Source organism: Tenrec ecaudatus, chromosome 10, assembly GCF_050624435.1.
Source record: "Tenrec ecaudatus isolate mTenEca1 chromosome 10, mTenEca1.hap1, whole genome shotgun sequence".
Taxonomy (NCBI): Eukaryota; Metazoa; Chordata; class Mammalia; order Afrosoricida; family Tenrecidae; genus Tenrec; species Tenrec ecaudatus.
The window spans coordinates 79,456,830-79,469,465 of NC_134539.1; the positions used below are offsets into that span (position 1 = coordinate 79,456,830).

General features: G+C 50.0%; 1 protein-coding gene across 2 annotated transcripts in view; it reads right to left on the reverse strand.

Annotated features, from left to right (window-relative positions):
• STXBP1 (syntaxin binding protein 1) overlaps positions 1 to 12,636 on the reverse strand; it is an 84,362-nt gene that overhangs the window by 24,529 nt on the left and 47,197 nt on the right. For both annotated transcript variants that reach the window (XM_075560758.1, XM_075560756.1), the window contains exons 2-7: positions 8,234 to 8,283; positions 6,131 to 6,212; positions 4,277 to 4,353; positions 3,225 to 3,303; positions 2,037 to 2,140; positions 594 to 742 (exon numbers count right to left, since the gene is read on the reverse strand). In XM_075560758.1, the coding sequence (XP_075416873.1) occupies positions 594 to 742; positions 2,037 to 2,140; positions 3,225 to 3,303; positions 4,277 to 4,353; positions 6,131 to 6,212; positions 8,234 to 8,283 (541 nt within the window). The remainder of the gene's footprint in view (positions 1 to 593; positions 743 to 2,036; positions 2,141 to 3,224; positions 3,304 to 4,276; positions 4,354 to 6,130; positions 6,213 to 8,233; positions 8,284 to 12,636) is intronic.

Sequence of the window (12,636 nt, forward strand, 5' to 3'; positions counted from 1 at the left end):
GGGGAGACCTAACCCAAACAGTGCTCTCTAGCCTGAAACTGTTATGCTATTGACCCTCCCAGCTCCCAGGGCCCTCGCCAGACTCTGGACCCCCCACCTTAAGTGGCATGGTCCTAAGGGACTGGTCTCACGGGGCCCACGTCACAGCTGCCTGAGTGTGTGTCTAACGTCCTCCGGAAGGGCAGAGACTATGCCCTCCACATCATGACTTCCTATAAGGGAGGACCATCTCCTTTGGAGACTGAGTCTCCGGTTCTGTGTTTCACTTGGAACATCTGCTACAAAGCTACCTTGTTTTCACACAAGGTGAAAGAGCCTGGAAACGGAAGGGAACCTGGCTGGCGGCTTTTGAGGGCTCCACCTTCTAGCGATTCACCACGCCAAGACCACACAGGGTTTGCTCTTCTCTACGAGGTCTGTTTCACCGCAAACAAGTTAAAACACCAAGAATCCTGGAAGCATCCTTGTCAGTGAGAGAAGCTCAGCGCTTGCCCCAATTTCAACAGCTGCCAGGGGAGCCTCCAGGGCAGGGCCAGTGGCAGAGACCGGCCGGGGGCTTTGAGGCGCTCCCGGCAGGGGAGGGCGCGCCTTACCCCCGATACCGCACGGCGGGGTACTCCTTCAGGGTGGCACACAAGGTTGCGATCTGCTCCGCCAAGCGCTCCAGAATGGGGTTCTTCATCTGAGCCTTGTGGGGGCTGTAGAAGCTTTGGAAAGAATCAGCGGAGTCCAAAGAATACACCTGAGGAAGCCGGGAAACAGACAGGGTGCTGACATCCAGAAGGGTAGCCTGCAGTCTTTCCTACCTTTCCCCGTCTTCTTCAAGCGTGTGCTGAGCATCTACTACATGCCTGGTGCTCAACGAACACGTGGGAGCCGCCAGGGACCTTACACACACACACACACACACGCACACACACGCACACACACCCCACCCCCACTGCCCTGGAGGAACTTGAGATCTTGTAGGGGAGAGTGAACAAGAAGCCCAATGAAAAAGAGTGAGGAATGGATTACAGGCTCCAGGAACTGCCCAAGCAGGGAAGACAGTGGAAAGGCAGGGCAGGGAGGAGTCTCAGCTTCACTGAGAAGAGGAAGGCCGGGCAGGAGCAAGGGGTAGACCACCAGCAGGGGGCCAGGACCAAGGCCAGGGACAGAGGTGTGCCCCAGTGAACAGGACAGGAGAGGAGGTCGTGAGACCACATAGGTCACTGCAAGCGCCCTCTCAAAAACAATGGAAAGCCAGACTTGTGCTTTTTAAAAACAATCTTCTCCTCAGCATTATGTGCTAAGTGCTTTTTTCCCTTGCTGGTATAGGGGAGGGGCGCTGCCTGGGAATGAGAGTCCTTTGAGCCCCCCTCCTTCTCTAAGACCCTCTGGTACCTAGAAGCTGGGGTAGAAAGAACCAATCTGCCTATATCATCTGTTAAACGCATAAAAGTCCTGCTGCTTTTGTTTGTTGGGGTGAGGCCTTTGAACAAGTCTTAAAGTAAACAGGACCTACAGCTGATAAAGTCTCTGATGTTTGGTTACACCTTTACCGGTTTCAGAATGGTTTCTCTGCAGGCGGGTGGCTTTGGCAATGGAAGTGTTAATGGCCAATGACAAGGCCACCATCTGTTCTTTCAGCATGTGACAGTGACAAGGGGGGGGGGTTTCTTGCTACATAAAAACAGTCTCCTTTTCAGGTTGGTTTTTGTCTGGTGCATCCCTCCCCTCGTTCTTCCTATGCTCTGCTCCGATTGGCTTTTTGGGGGTACTATTCAAGAAGCCAGGCAATAGGGGGACCTGCTGTGGGCAGGGATAAAATAAAAGGCACAAGAAGAAAGGGCTCCAGGCTGCCCCCCATTTTGTAAATAAGCTGAGGGTGAGAGGGAAGCCCAGGGCAGATCCTTGGGGGATCATTTCCATTGCGGAAGCATCCCCTCACGAAAGTCACTGGGGATGCTTAGAACAGGATCCCTCTCTCCTGAGCTCCCATGGGCACCACCCCACCCCAACTCTGAGGCGGTGCTTTACTCCCTCCTGGGACTCACCTGGGATTCATAGGGGAGAAATGCAATGTTGATTTCAGTCAGAGTCTTGATGACCTTGGCGGCTCGAGATTTTACCAGCTCATTAAACAGGGCATCCGGACAAGCTGCCAGGATGACAAAAGACAGTCGGTTTTCCCGTCAACCTTCAGGCTTGTTTCGAGGGTGTGCTTAGCCGGCAGACCCTCTATTTTATAAAGGGCTTTTTAAAGGCAACTAGGACATTCAGCCAATCTCACAATAGCCAATCCCTCCAAGAAGGAAAAGTCGTGTAAATCCACCTGCAGGGCCTTGAACATGTCACAGAAGGGCAACAGCAACAGATAAGATTTAGAGACTGAGAACTAGAGGAATCCATTCTCTGGTCTAAGGGAGCAGGAGAGACCGAGAAAGGACAACGAAAGGGGCTGGAAACAAGCACCTCTAGTGGGTTTTGGACAGATCAATACATTTACGACAAATAAAATAAAACCCCTGGGAAATATGATACAGCTACTTCCCCCAGAATCTCGCAGGGAGACCTACTTGGGGGTGGTGTCCGTGATTTCTGATGACTCTTCTGCCCCCAACAAATGGCTTCAGAGCCCCAGAGAGCACTTTATTGGTGAGAGCACTTTATGGGTGGTAAGTCTGTCTACCCTCTGTCTTTGTTGCTCATGTTCAGAGACTAAGTCAGCGTTTTTGGCTTTAAATGTACATTTTCTTGATGGTGAGTTCTCTGTGTGTTTGGGGGGAGGGTGCCCCTAGAGAAAGAACATTCTAGACATTACAAGAGGGGGTGGGTGTGCTACTTTTTTTTTTTAACCAGGAAGGACTACATGGCCTAGTATAGGGGTTCCTCAACCTGTGGGTCATGACCCCTCTGGGGGTCAAACAACCCTTTCACAGGGGTCACTCGAGTCATGGCAGTAGGAAAATGATGATGATGGAAGTAGCAACGAGAATAATGTTCTGGTTGGGGGGTCACCTCCACACAAGGACTGTATCATCAGGAAGGCTGAGAACCACTGGCCTTGGGGGTGGGGGGCTTTATCTGTGTTTATTTTTGTCTCGTAGAACTTTTCTCAGAGAGAAAATAGAGCAGGGCAATCCTATGGAAACAACCTGTTTTGTCCCTACTGATCGGACTTGGTCTGGGTTCAACCTTGCGGAGCAGGACCCGTAACTGAGAACTGCAGAGGGAAAACTTACAGTCAGTGAAGAAGACATGGGCAGCCCGGTATTTAGCAGTCGGCGGGTCTTTAAAGTCACTGATGAGAGAGTGGACAGACTACAGAAAGGGAGAAGAGAGAGACTGAATCCAGTTCTCTAGCAAACGGAACCCATTCCTAAACAGACAAGCTGTCTTCAAACTAACTGCACAGAACACCAGGGGATTTCTATGTAAAATTCTAACGCTCACATTTGGCCATAACTTAGTTTTGGAAGCTGAACGTTAAGACTCTTTTGGCATTTAGATGAACTAGGGGCTGCTTTGTGCATTCCAGAACAATAATGCCAATTCTTTGGGGCTATGTTTCGGGTTCCCAGAGAAGGGGACTGGTCAGAAATCTTCCAGGAAGTTCTCCTGATGAATTCTAGCAACTTAGATGCAGCTGCAGGAACCCACAGGTAAGCCAGCTTCCAAAGTGCAACCACTAAGGGAATTTCTACAGATTAAGAGAGACCTATATTAGCTAGCAAGCAAAAGCAACCAGGTGGACCTTGTTTGGATGCTTATTTAAACAAAGATTCTGTTATGTAAATTTACATATTACAAAATTATGAGGCCATCAGGCACATTTGAACACCAAACTGGATGCTGGTGAAAGCAATCTGAAAGCACGAAACACCCGCGTTCTGGAGGTAAAATAGATTGAGTGCACCTCTGACCTGGAGATTACAAGACGGGTGAGCGAGGGCCGTCGAGGGCCACAGGAAGCCAGCTCTAGAGTTCTGAACAGCTTTGTCTTTCAGGGACGTTAATGCATGCATTAATCCTCGCTACACCCGGACACCCCGCTCACGCACCCCCTGCCCGGCCCTCCCAGTGTGGGGGTTGTAATGCGCTAACACATCACAAACCCACAGGGTAGGGTCGACCCTGCTCCTGTGAGTTTGCAGGACTGTAACTCTCCACGGGAGGGGAGAGCCCGTCTTTCTCCCATGCTCTAACACAGCAGCATATTAAGTGTGCGCTTCATCTCAAAGGTCAGGCCCTGCTGATACGGAGCCGGCTAATGCTCGTCAGGTGGACGACTTACCTTCTCAGAAGGGGTGATGAGATACACAGCCTCCAGACTGGGGAGAGGTTCTCGGCGCTTGTTGATATCTTCCACAACTAGACAACACAGTACCAGCCCATAGTGAGTGAGAGCAGGCAACCGGTGATAGTAAAGTTTGAAACAATGTAGACAGGCCACCTTTGGCCTGCGGGAGAAAAATCTACGTGGCTCAGGCAGGAGGGCCTTCCTTCAAGTCACCACATCCCTCGAAAGGTGAACCCCACTGTCTCGCCATACTCAGAATGTTGGAAAATCTGGCAAAGCGTACAGCCCTAAATCCGTGCCACTGGCTACTTAGTTTAATTAAATCCCTGATCTCCTCTGAGTGAAGATGAAAAGTGCTACACCGTTCCGTAAGAACAGTTCTTGTGCCTTGTCCTCCCAGCTTTTCCGCCCTGCCCCCAATACACCCAGTTCATTTACAATGGCCGTGCTGGGTCGTTTGCTCGATTCACTCCGGGTAGTAAATGAATCTGTTCCAAACACACCCTCCTTATAGTACAGTTCCTGGAAATCGTTGAAGATGAAACATTGTATTTTGTTAAAGCAAGTCGTGGGGCTTCTGGCTGTTCCTTCCCCTTCAGGCCACCTGGCCAGGTGAGCTTTGGGGATAGTGGTCATCTTGATAACCACAGGAGGAAGCGTAGGCTGCTTAACCTATGCTGCGCACTGTCTGCCGGCGAGGAAAGAGCAACGGGCCTGTGGGATATGTGCTCCTGCAAACCCATTATTTCAGGAGACTCTATTGCAACGCTGTCAGGCTTTTCCCTCCAAAGAATGCTCGGTGGGTATAGCACTTGTTGCCTTAGAGACGTGTCTCGGAATTGTTAACGCTCATCTGGCAGAGTGTGGACATCTTAAAAAGCTTTCCCTGAGCCCAAGCGGAAAGTACATGTTTTGAAAATGATGAGGGCTTGTGGAGTGGGTGGCTCTAGGCACTTAATTGGGGACCTGGCTTGCTGACTCATGTAGGTGGAAGCTTACTGGAGTCGGGTGCCTGCGGGCACTTAATTTCGGGAGCTCAGTCCGTTGAGGCATGGAACTTGAGCTGGATGCCTTGGGGTTGAGGCTTACAGTAGGGTGACGTGCTTTGGGGAATTTATTAGCAGCCTTGAAAGAACTCCGTAACACATCGGATTGAGTATCTGTATCCCAGGCCTTTCTCACCTGCATTGGAACCTGCTAGGTCCCTTCATAAATCCTATCACTAGAAGCACTGCCTGAGTCCTGTGTGGTCCCTGCAATGACTTACAGAATCTAGATAGAAAAGTAAGATTGTGGTGGCAGAACACACCTGGACACACACACCTGAGGTTCTCGAGGATACTGACAACTGTAGCCTTGATGGCCCATCGGACAGGCACGCCTTCAACCTTTTTAGCTGCGGACAGGTCACTATGTCCGCTGATTCTCTACCAGCTAGGAATTCCTATCAACCCACATCATCACTGACACTTGACATTAAGCTTTAAATATCCCAATATGAGGCATGCACTGCGGCACCTCACTCTGGTTTTAATTTGTATCTCCCTGACTACAAGCACACTGTTCATGTTTGGATGCCTCCCCTGTTCAGCGGAGCGGTCTCGTCTCCCTTTGGGCACCCCTTTCACAAGTGTTTAACGAGCATCGAGCACTATCTGAGCCGGGAGGGATCCAGTGCCAAACGAGCTCGCCTCGGGTCTCTCTCAGGAGCTTACGGCCCTCCACGCAGGGCGCGGCGAGACTCTAAAGCCCAGGCGCTCGGGACGGACAGGAGGCAAGTGCGCTGCAGAGCAGAGCCCTGGACCGGGGGCAGGCGCGCGCACCGCTCCAGCAGGACCCCGTGCTCACTCGTTATCCCCTCCGTCATGATGTCCGTCATCTTGCAGCAGGAGGACAGCATCCTCATGCTGAGCTGATCGACCACCAACACCTGCGGGCGAGAGGCCAGATGACAGTTGGCATGAGCCCGCCTACACATGCCCCCACGGGCCCACGACACCAGGCTCCACAAGGGACCCTGGGCACACAGGCGGCGGCCCGGACGCTCTTTCCCACAGACGGACGCTTGACGAAACACATGCTCACGTTTATCTCCCACACCAAGCCTCGTCTTCTCAGAATGAGAATTTACCCTCAAGGGTTTAATTATATAAACTTCAATCGGTTTTCCTGTTCCATGAGAATCACTCAGAAAAATACAAAAATAAACAATGTAACACCAGCACCCACCCAACGGGGGAAGGAAGGATTCAGTGCGATGCAGTGAATCATACCCGGGAGTATTTTCTCAGGGCATGTGGGAGTTAGATGATTTTGTGTCCTGGCCAGGGGTGGACTCATCCCTGTCCATCAGGCCGCAGCCCAATGACACCTCCTTGATGGCTTAAGCCTGCGGAGACACTAGGAACCACCCCCTCTCTGCCCTGCCACCTTCCTGCTGGCTGGAACCCTGAGAGCAGCCAGGTTCCCAGCGACTTAGCTCCGTATGCCGGCATCCGCTGGCCTGTGATCTTCTTGCGTCCTGTGGCATCGCATGTGGCCGCAACAGGAGTGTGGAGAGAGACGTGTGGGCGAGTATTGCACTTAGTGCGTTGGCTTAACCTGGGCTGGGGCCGCCTTCATGATATACAATTACTTCTTAATACTAAGCTCTTTCTTACACATAGATGAGTGTCACTGGATTTCTCTAGACAACTCGGCCCAACACAGTGCATCAACTTTTTAAAGGGGAGAATGATGCTGAGGCCTCCATGTCTGGTCTGGAACGTAAGGACTGTCCAACCTTCGTCAGCACGCACACGCATCCTCTAATGTGGTGTACCTCAGCCCGAAAGGAAAACACTGCAGGCCCGGTCTAAGCACTCGAAACCTGCCATTCCTTCACCTTTCCTCTCCCCACTCAGCCCCCAGGGAGAGCGGAAGCTGTCAGTTAAAATAGGACGATCTGTCTTCTCGGATAGAAGCCCAGCAGGAGGTAACAGGTGATTCGCACGTCAGGGTACAGAGTGGACCTGTGAAAGGTTTCCACTTCAGTACCAGAGCCAATTCAATCTCATTTTATGAGACGGTTTTCACAGGTCTACAAATCCGTCACTGAGGAGGAAGGTGAGAACTGCCTGACGCAGTCCCACCAGAGGGCCCATCCTTCTGAGTGAGGAGTATACGTGTTGGTGGAAACCTGACACGCCCAGGCTTCAGCATCTTACTCTCCCGGGGACATGGGTGGGTCTGGTCTGCAGGAGGACTTGAGTGGGGGTGGGGAGAAGAATGGGTGGAATAAGTCCTTTAACAAGGAAGTTCAAGCGCAACTGCATGCTCTCCTGGCATAAAGCCCATCCCTCCACGACTCCTCATTAGCCTCAAGGAGCCCCGAAAGGGTCAAGTCCACCGTTCAACCACGCCTCCCATCCCCCATGCTAGGAACCAAGCCACAGTCAATCTGGTTGACTTGAAATATTTATTGCATAAGCATTCATTTCTTCCCCAGCATGGCTCCCAATGTTATATCAATAAACACGCTTACATCTGTGTTTTATTTAGCTCCAGGTCAATGTGGGCCGGCCAGACCAGGGCCTTTCAAACTCTTGCGTTTTAAGGCCACAAAGGAGTCAATGGGTCTCTCCTCCAACCCCCTGCGCCCCTTCCCCCAACTGCAGCAAGCAGAATAATGTCACCTTCTCCTTTTAACAGGTTCCAGGTGCGTCAGAGTCCCACTGCCCAACTAGGTCATCTCTAAGAGGGGCTTTATGACCAAGAGATTGCATAACCAAGGTCGCAGCACGAGCGAGGCATGGATTACCTTTCTCCAGTCCCGAAGCTCGTTTGTCTTCTGGACACAGCAAAATCCCTCATCCTCTGCCTGCATGTCTCCCCCCCTCATCCCCCCCCAGCCCCACCTCACTCTTCATGTGAGCTCACCTCTAAGACCATCAACTGTCACCTTTTACTCACCTTCCACTCCCCCTTCTTCTTCACCTTCTTTATCACGTCATGCATGATCTCTAAAAGGGGAGAGAGAGAGAGGAAAGGAGGGAGGGAGGGAGAAAGGAAAGATGACAGGGAGACAAACCATTTATTACAGACTCAAGGATTTCCATCACCTGCTGAATGGTTTCCCCCCCCTCCTGGGTCTCTGTGCATTTTAAGCAACTTTTCTGAACCTAGTCCTCCACCCCCAGAAGGCTAGCTCTTTTTCTGTTTCCTTAATTCAGTGATTCTCAAAACATTTTTGTTATCTCAAGTCCCCTTTACGCGCTTAAAAATGGGAGATCTCAAAAGTCTTGGTTTATATGGATAACACCTGCTGATACGCTTCCACATTAGAAACGACATTGGAATTTTATAAAGTCTTAATCCATTTAGAATGTTAATAACTCCATCCCATATTAATATAAGCAACATTGTAATGACGAGTAACTATTTTCCCTGTACAAGAAAAGTTTGATGGGAATTCTGGCATCATTTTATAATTTGGCAAGTCTCGCCTGTCTGGATTCATAGAGGACAGCTAGATTCTCGCATCCGCCGCACACTCCATCTGTTGTAATGTCACACCTCACACAGCGCCTGGAGAACTCCACTGTGCGCCAAGAGGACAGGAGAGAAAGCCTTCCGACGAGGCGATTACAATACCTCCCCCTCGTGGAATCCGCAAAATATCTCAACTTTGACAGTAAATGACTGTGACACCTTAGGCCACCCAACCCCTCCTCCAGCTCCACAGACAGATGTGAGGAGCTATGATTTCTTTCCAAATGCCACACCTGTGGCTACTGGCATTCGAAATGATCATTTTGGTAAAACCCCATTTCTACAACACCGCAACCCCCTATACGTCCTTTAAGGGGTCACAGGGAAGCACACTCGTGCCCTTCTTTCGGAGCCAAAGTCAGTGCGCAGGCCTGTCACGGGCACCAAGGCTGTTGCTAGCAAGCAATTAGCTTTTCCACGGTGTAGGGCAACGGTTCCTCACTCTGCTCGCGCCATCTGCAGTGATCACGGCGTTATTCTAAAAAGGTCAGTCTTCTCCCTTGGTTAGTAACAAGCCGCTTACTGCAGTTAACTTGGACCACAGAAGGTATAAATTTACCAGTGTCACGTATCCCTATGTACTTACAAAAACCATCAGAAACACCCTCCTTCATCTGCCAATTTAAAATGGCTAACTTTTCCAATTACTCCTCATGTGTAGTCAAGATCATGCGCTCTATAATCTTGCAATCTATTTTTTTTCTTAACCTACATATGTCCCCATATGAACAAAAATGTTTCCTAGGATTTTTAATGCCTTGTTCATCATTTAGCTAACTGTTTTCTCAATCGCCATTCGGATTATTTCCTGTGTGTCAGTGTGGCAAAAATTAGACAGAGACACATCCAAGTATAGGATGCTGGTAAGGTAAATTAGGTTATATTTGTAAAATGGGGAGGGTGGCAGTACTTGTTCATTCAATCATTCAGCCAAGCTACAACACAGGGCAAAAATATTCCCAATAAATGGCTAAGAAGGGGGAAAGAGCATACTAAAGCCCTATTTTTAAAGCAGATAAGCAGAGGGAAATTAGAAAGCCTAATGACCAAGGTGTTATTTTTGTTTCTGCAGACACACAGAATGTCACGTAAAAGACAGAGCAAGCAGAACCTCATCTCTGGAGCGGGACGGGGAACTTGCCCGGGGCCCGTGCGAGGCTCCTGCAGTGTGCAGACTGCTGTGCACGGTTGCTCGGAGCCGAGGCGGGTTGGCGGCAGCGCTTTGGTCCTCCCGAGTTTTCTGCAGTGAGCACATACTATTTTCTGTTATGGGAAATGCTCCAAAGAGAATGTTTGTGCCCTGAGCTTTTCTTTGCACAAAGCACCCTCTCTGGGGAGTTTTCTGGGGATGGACTCAATGAGTGAAAAGGTAGACATGTTTAAGGGCTCTTGATCAATCTGCTGAATGATTTTCTGAAAAGCCCAGCTCACACTCCCACCAGAACTGTATATAATGGGCCAACTTACCTACTCAGTAGTAAAATAATACATCCTATTAAGATATCAGAAAATTATAAATTTCACTCTTTGTTTGAATTTATTATATTATAGAGAATGTTTTTCTTCTTTTGGCCACTAAATAAAATTAATTTAAACTCACTTTGGAAAAACTCCCTCAAGTCACTTTTTGATGGGAAGAGGCAGAGATAGTCAGGACAGCAAACCAAGAAGCACACGTGTTAAAAGACCAGACTATCCACAGCAGAAGGAAACCCTGCCTGCTGCTGGGCCGTCCTCATGGCCATCAGGTGTGAGCCCACGGTTGCAGCCACTGTGATTGGGGAGCGCTATTCAAACACGGTGCAGGTAGCCCACCCACAGGATCAGACAGCTGGCTAATCATACAAGTGGGGTGTGGGAAACCCCCCTGCGGGTGGAGCTATGCAAGTGAGGTTGATAGAGCCCTAGGGAGAGGACAGGCCAGCTCTGCCATCCTGCGAGGTTTAATGGGATCTAATCCCAGAAGCGGAGTGTGTCCTTGGGCTCTGTGAGAGGGTCCCTGTGCTGGCACGTTCCTAGAGCCTGCAGAAAGACAGACACAGTTGTAACACGGGAGACAGACACATGAATGGGGAGAAGTGGTGGCCGCGGAGCGGCAGCAGAACCCTGGGATTGGTGTGGGATGACAAGCTCCGGGCTGCGGAGTGAGTAGGGATGGTGGGTGTGCTGACACACGAAGCCTGACAGCTGAGCGCATTCTCCACTGAAGACGTGCATCCAGAGTGTTCTTCAACCTGCCACTTCTCTCGTAAGCGCCGTGATTGAACTGTACGATTCCTTTCCTGCTCAGACCTCACTAACAGTTTCTGCTTCCGAGCCCCAGCCTTCAACAGAATTGTTAACCCATCTGTGGACAATGAGACATCCATCTCCTCACAGAAGGGTCTCCAGGAAGGGATGGGTCCAGCAGGGCGCAGTAGAGCACCGAGGAAACACACAATATTCCTCTGGTTCCGTGAGGCTTCCTCACCCCCCACTATCATGACCCCAGTCCTGCCTTTCAGTTCTGGCTACACCGGAGCATGTGCACAGGTACAGATGAGAGCTCACGACACACGGAATCCAGGTCAGATAAGCGGATCGCAGTGATCAACACATAACCACCCTGCTCCCCTAGGGGGGTGAAGCAACATGGGTAAAGAAAGACAGCGGTCGGTGTAAGATATGAAAATAACAATTTATCAGGGGGTCAAGAGAGTAGGGTGGGGGCTGATACCACAAGGGCTCAAATTGAAAGCAAGTGTTTAGAAAATGATGACGGCAACATATATACAGCTATGCCTGATACAGTTGATGTGTGGAATGTTATGAGAGCTGTAGAGCCCCCCAGAAAATGATCTTCAAAAACAAAAGGAGGAAAATAGGACTGTTTTCTGATTTTTCCTTCGTTAACGACAAGCTTTCAATTGTGCATAAAAATAAACCTGTTGTGAGAAAAACCTTGAGTTTTGTGTGGCCACTGCATGAAGAAGCTAACACAGCAGAGTAGCAGAGAGCACCATGGGAGGTCAGTTGGTCAAAAGACTGACCAGCACCTCACAGGAATCAGCCTGGGGCCCTTCCTCTCTCGAGAGGCTCAAAGACCACTGATGCCACCAGGCTATCTTTACAAGTCCTTAAACTTCACTAGAAATAAAGTCTATTTAAAAACAAACAAACTGGGGATTTCACAGGTTTTATTGTATAATGTGCTAAAAACCTCCTGAAACCTAGACTGCATACATAAACACTGCCCGTCCCCAAGCACGGAAAAAGAAAGAGATTGGGAATGATTGCAGGGACCGCAATCCCTCCCAGCCATCCCTTTCCAAAACTGTCGGGGCATATATGTATCTGTCCTGGGGATTGTTAATAGCCGGTTCTAACCCTGCCCTACAGTTTTCTAATCCACCACTGAAAAGGAGACAAGGATTAGAGCCCATTTTAGCATTGAGAGTCAAGTAGAGCTTGGGCTATTTCTGCACAAATAATCCCTGGCAATCACATTTTGCTTGTAAATCTTCCCTGGGTGGAGGGAAGCAGTGGGCCTCTGAGGCGGGGCTCATCTTGTCAACAGCCAAGATGCTGCCTTACCAACCACCACGGTTTCGGGAGATGTGCTGTAAAGACCAGAGGCAGCTACGTCTCTCCATCATGGTCAAGGACCAGCCTTCAGGGGACCTGGCTTCCCCCATGGCCAAAGGGCTGTGAAAGTAGGTCTCTCCTCAAACACATCTTCTCCGTCAGCGGGTCTCAACCTGCAGGTCGAGACCCCTTCGGGGGGGTTGAACAATCCTTTCACCGGGGTCACCCAATTCATAACAGTATCAAAATGACAGTGATGA